This window comes from Dendrobates tinctorius, unplaced genomic scaffold (assembly GCF_039654945.1).
Source record: "Dendrobates tinctorius isolate UK_male_01 unplaced genomic scaffold, ASM3965494v1 ptg000192l, whole genome shotgun sequence".
NCBI lineage: Eukaryota > Metazoa > Chordata > Amphibia > Anura > Dendrobatidae > Dendrobates > Dendrobates tinctorius.
The window spans coordinates 7,469,381-7,486,429 of NW_027361859.1; the positions used below are offsets into that span (position 1 = coordinate 7,469,381).

The 17,049-nt window shown below is 47.3% G+C and overlaps 1 protein-coding gene across 1 annotated transcript in view; it reads left to right on the forward strand.

Annotated features, from left to right (window-relative positions):
* The first annotated feature begins 364 nt into the window (after positions 1 to 364).
* The window catches only part of LOC141055818 (C3a anaphylatoxin chemotactic receptor-like), a 45,693-nt gene continuing 29,008 nt past the window's right edge, over positions 365 to 17,049 (forward strand). The window contains exon 1 of the mRNA XM_073552532.1: positions 365 to 452. Coding sequence (XP_073408633.1) covers positions 373 to 452 — 80 coding nt within the window. The 5' untranslated portion in view covers positions 365 to 372. The remainder of the gene's footprint in view (positions 453 to 17,049) is intronic.

Here is a 17,049-nt window from a genome sequence, read left to right on the forward strand (position 1 = left end):
CGATACAGCAAGTATCGGCCGATACCCGATACTTGCGGTATCGGAATGCTCAACACTACTTACCAGCCGCCGTCATCTGCCGTTTCCAGCGCTGCTCCAGTCTACTCCGGATCCACTCCACTTCTCTGTGGCCGGAGGTCACTTTTCAGTATTAGTCTATGAGACACAGAACGAGGCAAAGAAAGCTGGAAACGGCAAAAGATGGTGACTGGTCAGTAATGTAATACACTTACTACACAAATTACTGATTCCTAACAGTGGGACAATGAGGAAACAATGGCTGGAGAGCTCCTTTACCACAAGATCCTACTGTACAGATACGGTGATTACATGGTCTGTTGTATTATTATTACTTGTAGGTGAATCCTCAGAATGGACGATGCTGCTGTTGATGAATATGATAATTATGATAATCTGACCACATTTAATACAACTCTGGACTACAGCGACTGGTAAGTTTATATTCCCAATTCTTTATTTCTCTTGAGACATAAGTGCGGACTCCATTCTCATCTATATCCGAGCCTCCTCCCCGATTACATCCATATTCATGGGGATATGGAGCGCCCCGTGCAGGGCCATGGGGTACTCGGTACCGGGCCCGTTGACTTCAATGGGGGATGTTGCGGCGGCGGTGACCCGGTCCGTGACCCTGGGGCGTCCAGTAAATAAAATAGGGGAAAGTTTTGTGATATTGAAGTGTGGTAAAAATGAAGATAAAGTTTATAGATGAATACGTGATGCCACCTGTGGTATTCTGGTCAGAGGTGACCAGCGCTGCGGTGTTGTTCCCCTGAGTCTACTGGTGTGTCGCAGCTGAGGTGAAAATAGCTCCCCACTTGTAGAGCAATAGTCCCAGGGCAAATATATTTGATTAATAGTTAAGATGGCGGTGGACGTTGGGGTGCAGAGAAGTGAGAGGACACAGAGAGGTGCAGTTTCTTTACCTTTTACTGGCAATTGGTTGCAATCCGGAATACCACATACAGGTGATAAAATGAGTCCGGCTCGCCTGGAGGCATTCAGGGGATCCACCTTGCCAGGTGGGGGTTTGGGACCTTCCTTCTGCGCTTTGTGTGTTGGTCTCTGCTGTTTGTAACTAAGCTGTGACCCTCTATTTCTTGATGGTTTCTCTAACCTGTATGGCTGACAGCGTGAGCCTATTGCATGGGTACCATCCTTTTCACCGTCAGCCCCGGGCTCCTTATCTGCTGCCGTGCCCTCAGGTGTTCAATCTTGCACAGGAACTTATAGTCCCCTGTCCTTTCAGATTCGGCGATCAGGACATACAGCTCCTGACCATCAAGGACTCTGGCGTCCCTTTTCTCACTATTAGCACTTCGCTCTGGGGTCTGCTATACGCAGTTTTTAGATTCCCTAGAGCCTCTCTGTTTCTGCTGTTGTCCCTTTCCCTCTTCACAGATCAGCTCCCCGACCTGAACTCCTCCTAGATCAGCTCCCCGTCCTGAACTGACTGGACCTTCCAGAAAGATTTTTTTACCTCAGCTCAACTGTCTTGTCATTTTGCTCACAGCTGCTCTCGTTCCCATGACAACTCCCTCAGCTGACTTCTAGCTGACTCACCAACCCCATCTGCTGGTCAGAATTTATAAGGCAGCTCCCTTTTCTGACCTGCAGCAGGAATTGTGATTTAATCTATGTTACCTGGCATGGGGGCCCCCCTTCTGCCTCCAAGCATGACTTTACCCATTAGAGGTAGGTAATGTCACTGTGACAACCGGACTCTGGGGTGTCACAGATAAATCAGCTCTACATGCAGCGATTATTCCTACCATAATGACGGAAACTCTGGATAACCCATCAAGCCCCTCTGTCCTCAGTGTCGCCCATCAGGAGTCAGTGGTGTCTGTAGTGCAGAGGATTCGGCTCTGCACTGTGGCTCCTGTATATAGTACTATCCTGAGTGCTGTATATACATGATAGGAGGTTGAGTGCAGAATATACACGATAGTAGACAAAGTGCTGTCATGTATATACATCACTCTGCCTCCTATCATGTATATTCAGCACTCTGCCTCCTATCATGTATATTCAGCACTCTGCCTCCTATCATGTATATTCAGCACTCTGCCTCCTATCATGTATATACAGCACTCTGCCTCCTATCATGTATATACAGCACTCTGCCTCCTATCATGTATATACAGCACTCGGCCTCCTATCATGTATATATACAGCACTTTGCCTCCTGAGTGCTGTATATATACATGATAGGAGGCCAAGTGCTGTATATACACAGGCGTACCTCATGGAGGTTGCTGGGCTTCGTCCAGTCCCGGATGACTGTGACCTTGTCAGGATCTGGTGCCACACCTTCTGCACTGACCACATGACCGAGGTACTGCACCTTGGGCTTCAGGAGGTGGCATTTGAAGGCTTCACCTTCAGGCCAAAATTGGACAAAGCTTCAGCCAGGTGTTCCAGATGATCTTCATAGGTCTTGGAGAAAACAATGACATCATCCAGGTACAACAGGACTGTCTCAAAGTTCATGTGTCCCAGGCAGCACTCCATTAGCCGTTGAAATGTCCCTGGAGCAGTGCAGAGCCCAAATGGCATATAATTGAACTCGCAGAGACCCATTGGAGTGGTAAATGCTGTTTTCTCCTTGTCTGCCTCTGCCACGGGAACCTGCCAACACCCACTGGTGAGATCTAAGGTGGAAAAGTAGATAGCAGTTTTAAGTGCAGCTAATGACTCTTCAATTCTGGGTAATGGGTAGGCATCTTTATGTGTAATGCTGTTAATTTTCCTGTAATCAACACACATTCTCATGGTACCATCCTTTTTCTTTACAAAAAGTATTGGAGCTGCCCAGGGGCTACAACTATCTCTGATAACCCCTGCTTCCTTCATCTCTCTCAACATCCCTTTTGCACAATGGTATTGTGTTGGGGATATAGGTCTGTACCTCTCCTTTATGGCTGGATGGTCTCCAGTGGGGATATGATGCTGAACCCCGTTTGCCTGCCCAAAATCTAGTGGGTGTTTGCTGAACACCCGCTCATACTCTTGTGTCACACTGTAAACAACATTTTTCTGGTATGAAGGTGTAGAGTCGGTCCCCACCTACAGTTGCTGGCACCACTCTTCCATCTGTTTCACAGAGCCATTGTCCTCCACTTGATCGGACGAGACCAAGGGCTCTGCTGCCTGCAAAGAGTTGTTATTAACAGTGAGCAGCTTAGCAACTGTGGCGTACCGAGGTATTGTAGCCTCCTCCTCCTCCCCACAATTCAAAAGGCATACAGGTAACTCTCTCTTTATGTACATTAGGGTGACCGCAAAAAAAATCGATGTCGGAATTTTGTCCGTCTGGACCCCGCAAAACGATTCCCCTTTCCAGATATTGAGATAGCCAAAATTTGAGCTCGATCAAACGACGTTAACCCGTGCCGCTCGTCGCTCAAAGTTTGAAAAAGCTCATCTTGCGCCAAAGCAAGATTTAGGTATTTTGCATAGTCTGTTAGACTATAAAGAATGTGACAACAACATTGCAGAAATAGCCCTGACCAAATTTTCGAACCATTTGTGGTATTTGAATGCAGAGTTGGTGGGATTATCGTTTTTTGATCCCACCATTACAGACCATGAAAAGTTGTTAATGGCTAATAAATTGCTCAGTAGCACAGATGAACCATCAGAGCACGCTAGGGTTGTAAATCCAAAAGTTAGGAAAGAAAAATTAAAAGAGGTAGTTGATGGAGGATTGGTAAATTTACTTACCAAAGAAACATTTACATTCTTTGACCGATTTAATATAAAAACAGATTTCCTAAGACAAAATCCAAACACCTGGCCTCAAAATAATGACTTCCAAGAAGGATTGAAAATTGTCAAAACATTAAAAGTAGTTAATGATATGGCTGAGCGTGGTGTTAAATTAATAATCCGACTTTAACGACCTTCTGACAAAAGATGAAGAACAAAAGCAATATGTCCTGCAAGTTGTAAGCAAATGCCGAGCATTATATTCTGACGTTTCAAAAACTACTTTAACAAAAGCTCTAGATTAGATTAGATAACTATGTAAAATTATCAACTCATGTAGGTACTACGTCTGTATCTTTTCTGTGTCTGTTTTGTATGTATTATATACCTCATTTTTTTTTATTTTAAAATAAAAAATGTCATTAGACTTATCAGTATTACTTGTTTTTTGTTATATTTCTACTTTAAACTCAAAAATATACAAAAAAAACAAAATTTATCACTTAATAACACAATATACGAAGTATGCTCCTAGTGGTACCAGGTCACGTTCTTGGGGCTAAAAGCTGTTGTAACTCAATTTGACTTAAAATAACAACAATTATGTATAAAATATAAATTTTGAAGAACAATATTAGCTTTCTTTTGAGATATTAAGCGTGTTTTTATTATTTACCGTTCTGGAGTTATGGCTCCATATGTCAGCTTTTTGGCCAAAAATTTGGATTTTTTCAAACTTTGAGCAACGAGCGGCACGGGTTAACGTCGTTTGATCGAGCTCAAATTTTGGCTATCTCAATATCTGGAAAGGGGAATTGTTTTGTGGGGTCCAGACGAACAAGATTCCGACATTCCCCCCCCCCCTATGAGATCCGGTCGCCCTAATGTACATCAACCACCCCTCTGGCTGTCAGGACAGTGGGCCTGCTTTCGGAGTATACTGGTTCAACCAATGCCTGGTAATCTCTCCCTCTGAGACCTATAGCTGCCCGACACCAAATCAACATTTCACATCTGGGGAGTATTGCAATGGGGAAGGGGTCACTCACTCTGACGTTGCCAATTTCTCCACCAGAGAGTTCTACCTGTTGTCTTTGCATCAGGGCTCTGATCTCCTTCTGCAGGACTCGTTGTTCACTGGAACCAGCAGTCTCAGCCACCTGTTGCAACAAGCCAATAACCTCGGACAGACAGTTTTCAATTACATTTGTACCACGAGTCATCATGGGATTACATTCACGTCGATCAATATCCACAACTATCAGACCTTGAGACTTTAACTCCACCCTCCCCACTTTAACAGTAATTTCTTTACATCCTATCTGCGGCAAGGACTGGCCATTACTGGCAACTACTGCTAGTTCAAAAGTGGGGCCACAGGTGAGTTCGGAATCAGCCCAATACCGCTTGTAGAGGATATAGGGCATGGTGGTCACCTGGGAGCCAGTGTCCAGCAAAGCGTTCATGGGGATGCCATCAATCACCACAGGGAGGATCGGTCTCCTTCCAACATACTTGGCTCTCCAGTTCCTTGGGCCTTGTGGTCCTACTCCAGGGGGTTGGCAATCTGCCCCAGTGGTTGCTCGTTTAAAGGACAGAATCTTGCAAGATGACCTGCCTTGTAGCAGCGACGACAGATGGGACGTCCGTCCTGGTCATAGCGATCGTTGTTCCTTCCTCGAAGTGGTGGGGTTCTCCTCCTCCGGAGCAACGGGACATCCTCTGGACTGGAAGCAAGCTGGATCTTTTCTTTGGAGGACACCTGCAGGGACTGCACGGTTGTGGTAAATGCAGCCATCCCTTTGGTCAACTCCTGGACCTGAAGACGCAGCTCTTCTGTAGGATCTTTATCCAGAGTCTGTGCATCCGTCTCCACAGGGATGGAAGGAAAAGATGTTGCTTCCTGATGGTAGGTGATCGCTGGACGCCTAGGGGGCGCTGGACGGCCGTCAGTTGATTCCTGCAGTATCCGAATAGCCCTGTCCTTAAAATCAGGGTTTTGCAGGGTTATGATGCGCAGCTGCCCTCTGTGGGTACTGGATAGGAGTCCTTCAATAAACTGCTCCTTTAACAGTTTATCTTCTTCCTTCACACTGTCAGGATCAACTTGTTTAACTGCTCGCAGCGCCTCCTGCAGATTGAGAGCACAGTCCCTGATACTGTCCTGCGCCTTCTGTTTACAGCCAAAGAACCTCATCTTGATTTCAGCTGCAGTGCGGGTGTCAAATTGCTTCTCAGCTTGGCCAGGATCTTTGCAACAGTCTCTTTATCAGTGTACTGCCAGGCTTTCACTTCTCTCTGCGCTGCACCCGTTAGCTGTCGAATCAGGATATTCACTTTCTGGCTTTCAGATAGAGGGTAGACTTTAAACAAACTACACAGTCTCTCTTTGAATTCACTCAGGGTATGTGACTCACCCGAGTACTGCGGTTGCCAGGCCACTCCCGGTATATAGGGCATAGACAGCGGCATTATGGAGACCGCTGTGGCGGGCGCTCCTCCTGGCGGTGCTGCGGGGTTAGCAACGGCGTCTGCTGCTGCATTGCTGCCCGGCGCGGACATTCTCTTCCCCCCCTGGTTAACGTTAGCCAGGACCGGGGGTTGTGGGAGCTCACCGGCGGCCGCTTCACAGGCCCGATGCTCCGGACTCTAGGCCTCAGCTCCTCCCCTTCTCACGCGCCATCCTCTCTTCCCGCGCGGCACGTCACTTCTTCACGCTCTGTGGCAGGCTCCGCCCATGAAGGCCGCCCCTCTTTCTTCCCGCGCGCGCCAAGCAGCACAGCAATGGCGGCAATTGGCGCCAATTTCACAGACAGTCTTTTTCACAAACACAGTCTACGGCACACAGGACCCGGGGGTACCGGGCTCTGTAATCCTGTTCGTGACACCAAGTTGGGTCGCCCTCCCAGGGCCGTAGGGTACTCGGTACTGGGCCGGTGTCAGCGGGATGTGTCACAGCAGCGGTGACCCGGTCCGTGGCCCTGGGCGCCCAAGTAATGGGGGAATTGAAATGATGGAATGTAGTTAATGGAATAATTCGTGACGCCACCCGTGGTGTTCGGCAAGTGAGATGTTAAGCCGACGCTGCATGCAGATCCACTGGGACTGATGGTATGGTGCAGCAAGGGTGTCAAAGCTCCCCACAGGTGAAGCTGTAGTCCCAGGGCAGTGTAGATGGTTGGCACGGGGATGTAGCAGTGCCAGAAGGGTAGGAAGCAGACAAGACACAGCGGGGTGCAGTTTCTGTACCTTTACTTGATAAATGCAGTCCAGGATCCTGATTACAGATGGTATCAGAGCAGTCTAGCCTGGAAGCAGCTCAGGATTCTCTCTCAGCAGAAGGGCTGTGCAGTCTCCTTCCTAGTGCCTATTTGGATGAAGTACTCCTAGTACTGAGTTACACTGGAGTTCCTCCTGACAGATGTCCCACGCCAGGCGCGGGAGCGCTTCCTTCTCTCAGCACACATCAGCCATTTATCTTGGTATTTCTTCTTGAGAGATTCTCCTCTCCTTCTGAACCCTATACAAACCTCCAATATTGGAATAAGCGATAATATGATAAAGGCTCGGGCTGAGCCGAAACGTCTTTTATTTATATCGCTTCCACTGTGTGCTATATTCCTGTTTGGCTCCCACATGTAATAAAATGAATACCTATTTGCATAAAGTCTATTTGAGTGTGCGGTGAATTAACTTGCGATTAGAACCTACTGGTCCATTGCACCTGCACCTCGTCTATATTTGACTAGAGTGCACGCTAACTACCCAGTCTATTAGATGGGAGCAGGGCATTTACAGCCTCCTAGTCCTCTGGTGTCTGTTGCAGGACCGTTAGTATCCGTACAACCGTGGAGACCAGGCTCCAGCTCATGCGCTCTCGCTGTGAGGGAGCTCTCCTTCCTCAGCTCAACCTCCAGCCTCTCTCCACACGTCTGCACACGTGGATCTCCTCACACTAACTGAACACTCCTTCCTCTTTGCCCTCAGAGAGCACTCCTCCCTTCCATTCTGGTTCAGAGTTCCCCCTGCTGGCCTGGAGTGGAACTGTGTTGCATGTATAGGTTAACTGCGAGAGAGACCTTTCACTGCTTCCAAGCATGACTTCACCCTCCCTGGAGGAGGGCAAAGTCACTGTGGCGGCCATACTCCTGGGGGCGCCACATATACATGATAGGAGACTGAGTGCTGTATATACACGATAGGAGGGTGAGTGCTGTATATATGTAATAACCTGCAGGTACTAAGGATGTCGTCACGGATCAGAGACAGACCAAGAGTTAAAGGGTTTATTTACAGAAGGTAAATTCTCCATGCAGGGAGGAGCAGTAAGGGGACTAAATGAGTAAGAGTAACAATATAAACAGCCAAATAGACTAAGAAAACTACTAAACAGTTATGCAGAGTTGAGACTGTTGACTTATCAGTCGGGGAAAGCTGTAGTCTCCTCGGGATGTAGCTGGAACCTCAGGGGTTAAGGCCGCGTTGAAAATTGTGAAAAACTGATGCAACAGATCCGCTAGTCGGATCCGTCGAAAAAACGCATCTGTCGCATCCGTTTTTTTCATCTGTTTCTTCCATTTTTCGATGGATCCGTTTTTTAAAAACGCCAGAAGGGAGGCTCTCTAAACGTTATTGGCTACTGGAAACCTACACTCACTGGCCACTTTATTAGGTACACCTGTCCAACTGTGTGTTAAGACTTAATTTCTAATCAGCCAATCACATGGCGGCAACTCAGTGCATTTAGGCATGTAGACATGGTCAAGACAATCTCCTGCAGTTCAAACCGAGCATCAGTTTGGGGAAGAAAGGTGATTTGAGTGCCTTTGAACGTGGCATGATTGTTGGTGCCAGAAGGGCTGGTCTGAGAATTTCAGAAACTGCTGATCTACTGGGATTTTCACGCACAACCATCTCTAGGGTTTACAGAGAATGGTCCGAAAAAGAAAAAAAATCCAGTGAGCGGCAGTTCTGTGGCCGGAAATGCCATGTTGATGCCAGAGGTCAAAGGAGAATGGGCAGACTGGTTCGAGCTGATAGAAAGGCAACAGTGACTCAAATTGCCACCCGTTACAACCAAGGTAGGCAGAAGAGCATCTCTGAACGCACAGTGCGTCGAACTTTGAGGCAGATGGGCTACAGCAGCAGAAGACCACACTGGGTACCACTCCTCTCAGCTAAGAACAGGAAACTGAGGCTACAATTTGCACAAGCTCATCGAAATTGGACAGTAGAAGATTGGAAAAACGTTGCCTGGTCTGATGAGTCTCGATTTCTGCTGCGACATTCGGATGGTAGGGTCAGAATTTGGCGTAAACAACATGAAAGCATGGATCCATCCTGCCTTGTATCAACGGTTCAGGCTGGTGGTGGTGGTGTCATGGTGTGGGGAATTTTTTCTGGGCACTCTTTGGGCCCCTTGGTACCAATTGAGCATCGTTGCAACGCCACAGCCTACCTGAGTATTGTTGCTGACCATGTCCATCCCTTTATGACCACAATGTACCCAACATCTGATGGCTACTTTCAGCAGGATAATGCACCATGTCATAAAGCTCGAATCATCTCAGATTGGTTTCTTGAACATGACAATGAGTTTACTGTACTCAAATGGCCTCCTCAGTCACCAGATCTCAATCCAATAGAGCATCTTTGGGATGTGGTGGAACGGGAGATTCGCATCAGGGATGTGCAGTCGACAAATCTGCGCCAACTGTGTGATGCCATCATGTCAATATGGTCCAAAATCTCTGAGGAATGCTTCCAGCACCTTGTTGAATCTCTGCCACGAAGAATTGAGGCAGTTCTGAAGGCAAAAGGGGGTCCAACCCCTTACTAGCATGGTGTACCTAATAAAGTGGCCAGTGAGTGTATATATAGAGTTTTAACACCCCATGTTTGAAAGGTTGTAGAGTAAGTGGCTGAAATGGAAAGAGTTATAGCAAAGATTGTGAACATCTATGCGGATTTTGCTTTTGAGGTAAATCGTTTGGCAGTGATCATTTGGGAAAAGGAGGAAGCAAGACAGCGCATCCTGTGTCTGCGGCGGCAGTGACGTCTTTGGATCCACCAAATCACTGCACAGCGAATGACACGTGGCGTCTATTCAGTGCTGTATATGGAATTGAGAGTAAACCCCGAGAAGTTTTTCAACTATGTACGCATGAGAGCGCAAAATTTTGATTTTTTTGGGTGAAACGTGTTGGAGAAGTAATCAGGAGAAATGACACGTATTGCCGCTTCTCCATATCACGTTTGAGCGTTTGATGGTTACTCTTCGGTAAGCCATTTTTATTGTTTCTTCTCCTGCAGACTTATAACTGTAATGTTGTTGCTGGTAGTTTGTATTAATTATTGTCTTTGACTTTTTGAACAGATTCCTTGCAACTGGCGAATCGCTTTCCTCACTACATTATCAATTCAGGCTTGGGATTTCAATGATATCGGGGATTGTAAAACAGACCTGCCGAGCATTGTGGGACTGTTTGCACGAGGAGTATATCCCACATCCCACAACGGAGAGGTGGCTGGACATAGCAGAAAACTTTGAAAAGATTTGCCAGTTCCCCAATTGCTTGGGTGCAGTGGATGGAAACCATATAAGGATTGTCAAATCAGCTGCATCTGGCTCAGAATATTTTAATAATAAAAAATATTTCTCAATTGTGCTTATGGCCATTGCAGAAGCACAATGCAAGTTTATAGCAGTGGATATTGGGGCCTATGGCCGCTCCAATGATTCTCAGGTTTTTAAAATGTTTGCAATGGGGCATAATTTATGCGGAGACACATTCCAATTTCCACCTCCAAGACCGCTCCCTGGAACCTCTGGGCCACCAATGCCATTTGCATGTGCTGGAGATGAAGCCTTCCAACTTTCGCAACACCTGCTGAAGCCATATGGAAGTAGTGGCTTGACGCCAACTAAAAGAGTATTCAATTATCAGTTAACAGGAGCGCAAAGAGTGGTGGAATGTGCTTTTGGCATTCTAACATCGAAATGGTGAGTTCTGTTGACTGCTATTAAACTGAAGACTGAGACTGTGGATGAGGTGGTGAAGGCTTGTGTGGTCCTGCACAATTTTGTCATATGCAAGGAACAGGTTGCCATGGATGACAATGTGCTTGAAACCACCTTGCGTGATTATCAAAATATTACTTTTCCGAGTCCTGTGGCAGTTTCCAGAATGAGGGACAAATTTGCTGAGTACTTTATGTCACCTCAAGGAAGAGTAGAATGTAGAATGGCATGATGAGCTGGTTTGATATCTTTGGCTTTTGATATAATGTATGTTGGAGTATCAAACTTTTTGTAGCTTTACCCCAAGTTTTTTACCTTTTACCCAAAGTATTCTACGTTTTGTACCTTTTTCCCCAAAGTGTTGTACATTTTGTAACTTTACCACAATTTTTGCATGTTTTGTACTTATTTCGATAAATTTTGTACGTTTTGTCCATTTTACCAAAAGTATTGTACCTTTTGTACCTTAACCCAAAGTGTTGTAACTTATCATTAAAAAAATGAAAGACAATAAATGTTTTTTGAAAAACAAATTATTTTTCTTTATAACATATTTACATATTCATGTAGTTTGAGGTGGAGATAGTACCGGAGGGGCTGACAGGGCGGATCACGTCGATAGTGGGGAAATGGAGACCGGGTTGGGGTTGATCTGAAGTGGAAGGGGTGGAGAAAACATGAGGTTTGGCAGGGAGTACAGGTTGGGCAGGGAGTGGAGGTACAGATGGTGTAGGTGGGAGCTGGTACGGTGAAGGAAGCTGGCACGAGGAAGGAATCTGTAACGGGGAAGGAAGCTGGTACTGAGGAGTGGGAGGAGGGACAGTAGCTGGAGGGGGGGTAGATGTGGGAGGAACTTCCGAGGCAGGTGGAGGGGCTTGGGAGGTGACCTGCGCTAGAGCAACCTGGCAGGCTTGCATGACATGCATCTGATGGTCAGGAGATAGCTTTTCCATGCGCTCGAGTACTGCCTGAAAAAAGCAATGATTCGGCAAATTCCTTGCATCTAACTGCATCCTATCCAGACGACTGCTGAATTCAGCCATGCTGTTGTGCATGAGGTTGAATCCAGCAGTCATTTGCTTGGCCAAAAGCATGATCGAGTTCTGGAAGGCTGCATTTAGATGCAAGAACTCGGGCGCATAACTCCTTTCCTGACCTCTCTGGTGCTGCCGGCCAGAACCCAAAGGTGTTCTAGAGGTGGCGGCAGTGTCAGAGGGGTGGGGTAAAGGGAAAGCTACATCATCACTAGCAGCCTCATGTGACAAAGTCTGCCATGATGCTCCAGCGCTTGTGGATGGGGCCGAAGGCTCAGACGTGAGGGAAGGTGTAGAGGAGTCGGGTCTCTCGACGTGGTCCCCGGTGGTGGACTCCTGAGGGATCGCTCCAGAAGGGTCTAACTCAGCAGCAGGTTCCTGAGTGCTGCAGACGGTGCTGTGGTACAAAGAAAAAAAAAAATTAATATATTGTTGTTGAATTGCCCTGGTTGAAACCAAAAAATAAGGTTAGACATGTAAACATTTTGACTTAATAAATGGGGTGGGGAATATTTACCTTCTGCTCACCATCGTCGACCGGAGGAACGACAAGGCTCTAGCATAATTGTACTTGCTCCTGCGTACTCCCAATCCACTCGGGGACTGCATCTCCTTGTTGAACTCCCACTTGAAGCGATCCCTGAGTGACTGCCACTGCTTGATAACCCTTTCACCTGTAAAGTAAAAGCACAAATTAGTTAGTATACAACACATTACATCCTGCAACATAACTTAATGAACTGTGAATACTTATGCGCTTGATTCTGGGCCAGAGCTTCAAGGTTCTCCCAGTCGTCCACAACTATAAAACAAACTTCCTCCCAGAGCCAACGGGTCACAACAAGGTCAACCATGTTCCACAGCGGCTCCTGCTCTCATACCTCATTGATGATGAGGTCTATGTCCATTCCAGCTGGGTCGCCCTCCCAGGGCTGTGGGGTACTCAGATTCGTTTTTTATTCATTTCATTGTGCATTCAGTGCATATATGGGTGTGACCGCCCTCTTTCTGAGCTGGGAAAACCATCCTGTCTGGCCTAAGCTTTTACTAGTGGTTCAGCTGCTCGATCCTTGTTCACATTCAAGTCACTTGGCAAGTGAAAAGGTTTTAAATACTAGAGTAGGGACTGTCCCACAAGGGTTGCCGTGACGTGGCGGGATGGCTTGTACATTATTTTGATCAAAATTATGTTTACTAAATACCCTTATTATTATTATTACCTTTATGCATTATTTGCATTTTATTTTTTATTTTTTAGTTCAGGATATTTGTGTTTTTTGCTTTTTGTTTTTACTCATTCTTGAACGTTGCAAACAATCCTTAATTAACTATCTAAAATCTTAAGTCAAAAGTGCAATTTTCAATACAATACGTAATTCAAAGTGCTATTGTCTGTTACTCACTATCACTTCAGCATTCTTCATCAACACAAGTCCTTCCATCTTTAGTGCACATTTTCTACTTTCTTTTAACTCTGAGTGACAACCGTGGTGCCTGGTTCATCACCTATATTTTTCAATTCTTTATTCTTTATTCAAATCTCTCATCTCTCTATCAAAACATTCCTAACTCTATATAAAAGCCATTTCCTAGTTACCAATACTCTCATAAGATACATCATTATCAAATACTTCACATTAAACTTTCAACAATTCTTGTAAACGCTGGACACCGCTCCCAGCCGGGATCTCTTGCAGTGTCCTTTGATTGGAGTCATACTCCAGATGAGGTAGACCTTATCTTCGCAAAGTGTCTATGTAAAACCAAGAGAGGGCACCTAAAGAGGTGCAACTATTTACAATAGCAGTTCTGGACCATTCGGCGTTCATGATCACTGTAATTCAAATGGAAAAGCTGCCAACACAACAGGGCAACTCTGGGAAAATAAACTAGGACATGATAACCAAAAATAGGAAACTGGTGCAAAAATAGAAAACAATGGCACAACTGTGCAAATACCCTCCTGGGCAACGAGATTTACTTTAAAATAGCATTTTTTCATTAATTGTGGTTGTTGTCCCCTCCTGGGGTTTCTGAAAACTGGTTCTTTGGGCTGTTGTTTCCAGTGGAGATGCTTTGGGTATCTTCATCCTGTTGCTGGTTGTTGGCTATAGGGCACCGAAACTGTGGTAGAGGGAACCCAGGATGCATATCAATGCCCATCAGCTGTTCTCCATTGGTGGGTGGTTCCGTTGCCTTGGTGCGCGGCCGAACATCCATGGAGGTCATGGCCTGTTGGTGCTGGTAAGCGGCTACACGGGGGTTAATACAAAAAGGGTGGGGGAACAAGAGGCGCAATAGTGCCCTATCACTAGTGACACTACAATGCGAGTGGTATAATGCAGTTCCACTCACCTATTCCAGTTGTGTGACCCACAACTGGCTTGAAAAAAACATAACACGGTATCAGCTGCTGCAGGACCTCCACTGACCACTCCAATGTGGAAAAACTGCCAGAGAATATGGGAAGCAAGGTGTATCACAGTCCGCACTGCTGAGTCCACAAAATTACCTGGGATAACCCTGAGGAAGGTGCCAGGAAGGGTGCCGAAACGCGTAGGAAGGAATAAAGAAGTACTTTGTTACAACATCTTGCATCCCAGGTAATTTTGTGGACTCAGCAGCGCGGACTGTGATACACCTTGCTTCCCATATTCTCTACACGGGGGTTTGGCAGCCAAGGAATCTCAAGGTCGCTATCCCAGAGCGACCTAAACTCCTCCAGGCCCTGAAGATGCCGGATCGTGCGTGCCTGTTGCAGCCGTACCCTCCTCAGCAGGGACCTCCTCCACCTCCCCATCTCCGACAGCCTAGTGTCCCCAGCTGATTCTTCCAACTGCCCAATTTCAAGTTCCCACAAGCCAGCCTCTGACAACGTGAAGTCGGAGGGCAATCTGTTAGGGGGGCCGGGATATATACCTGGCGCCTCCCGACGGTGCGGTCTCTGCTCCAGTGCAGGCGTAGTGGCAGTGGATGCCGTTTGGTGTGATACCGGGGATGGCGGTGGAGCTAATGGCGGCTCCGGATCCGCGGGGGTCTCTGTAGGGGCCTGCGCGGCCACGTCAGGTCCGGATGGGGGCTTCTCTTCCTCCGCTTCAGCTCCCTGTGCTGTGTACAACTCTTCCGGTAGTAACGGCAGGGAGGGAACAAGGTATGCTGCCGGTGGCATGGCAGCGGTTGCAGGCTCCACAGGGTCTGCCTGGAAAGGTCCAGTGCAGCAGCGGCGGGTACCGGTGTCGCGGGTACCGCAGGTGTAGGCCCCTCCCGGGCGCGCTGCCAATTCAGCCTCCACAAGGCCTCCTGCCTCAGCTGCAAACATTGGGTCAGCCGGGCAATCTCCTCCTCTAGCTGCCGTCATTTCAGCCTAGAAGCAGGGTCCGAGCCTTCAGCCATGGCGCCGGGGAGATCCACCTCTCCGCGCTCCGCAGGCCTCCTTCCCTCTTCTTCCATCACGGTGTTCTGGCGTTCCTCTTCCTGCCTCGGCCCCTTTCTCGCCACTGTCTTCTGCTCCTCCTTCTTGGGGTGGCGTCTTCTTCCAGCGCCTCCATACCAAGCCAGTACACGAACCCCTCGGGGGGTGGGCCATGTCGCCGTTGCATAGTAATTCAGGCAGGGGAGGCCTAGGACAGTTCGCGGCCTTTTCTTAGGACCTCCAATGCTATCACGCCCTTCTTCACCACGCCAGCGGCCATTTTTAGTGTTCATTTTACAGTCTATTAAACTGGGGGGTGGGCTGTTATGAATGGGTCACCGAGGAGAAAAAAACTAAACAAGCTAAGTCACAGAAAACCAGAGAGGTTGGTAACTATGCAGATTGCAGATCCCTGATCCTAACCACACAACTAGCAGCAGCCGTGGAGTGTTCCTACGATGAATCTAGATGCCTCATCACAGCCGGAGGACTAAATAAGCCCCAGAGCAGAACCCAAAGGAAAGACAGCCCCCACACATGTATTGACGGTGAAACAAGATGAAAGCACAAACACAGGCAGGAAAATAGGCTGAGCAAACTATGGGGCCCAAACTAACTAGAAAGGATAGGAAAGGAAAGACACTGTCTGCAATCTGCCAAAAACCCTACAAAAATAATGTCCAACACTTCTGATAGCAAAATTAACCCTGAAGTCACTAGACTTCTCCCACTATATCAGCACTCTGAAATATTCTGAGACAGAGCAAAAAGAGGCCAATCTAATAAGGGACAAAAAGAAAATTGGCAAATACAGATAAATAAGAGTGGAAATTCAGCACAGCCCCAGCTGGGGCTGGCTGACCACACAATAAACTGAATATACCAACAAAATCAAGTGTGAACATTAGCAGAAAAATTTAGCTTGAGATGACTGGAACAGAGCTGAAAACCAAGACCTGAAAAGCCAGAAGGAATCACCAGCACCAGAATAGGGCGTCGGCTGTCTTAAATCCAGTCAGATTCCTGAGGTTCAATCGTCATCCTCATTATCAGGTGGCAGATCTCTACCTCCTCACTACCTCCTGTTACCACCAGAGAGAGCCTGGAAGGAGAACTCACAACTGGTAGACCAGAAAATGAACTCACAACAGTGGGCCATGTTGCTGTCACATAGTAATTCAGGCAGGGGAGGCCCAAGACTGTTCGTGGTCTTTTCCTAGGATCTCCCATATCGTCACGCCCTTCTTCATCGCACCAGCAGCCATTTTTAATGTTCATTTTACAGTCTATTGAACTGGGTCTTCGGCACATCTTCAAAACTTTAAGTCTTAGGCACACAGAACCCGATGGCATCGGGTCTCGTCATCCTGTTCGTGACGCCAAGTTGGGTCGCCCTCCCAGAGCCGTGGGGTACTCGGTACCGGGCCGGTGTCGGCAGGATGTGTCACAGCAACAGTGACCCGGTCCGTGGCCCTTGGCGCCCAAGTAATGGGGGAATGGAAATGGTGGACTATAGTTATTGGAATAGTTTGTGACGCCACCTGTGGTGTTCGGCAAGTGAGATCTTAAGCCGACGCTGCTTGCAGATCCTCTGGGGATGGTGGAGTGTTGCAGCCAAGATGGTGAAGCTCCCAACAGGTGAAGCTGTAGCCCCAGGGCAGTGTAGATGTGGAGTTAGAGGAGAGGCACAAGCGGTATAGAAGCTGGTACCCAAAGGTAGCAGTGCTGTGTGTGTTGGCGCAAGAATCAATGGAGGACACCAGGGCTTGTAATTCCAAAGCTTTACTCCCAGTCTGTAGTACACACAGGTGCCTGCCTCCGTACTGTGTCTTCCAGGTCAGAGGCTCAAC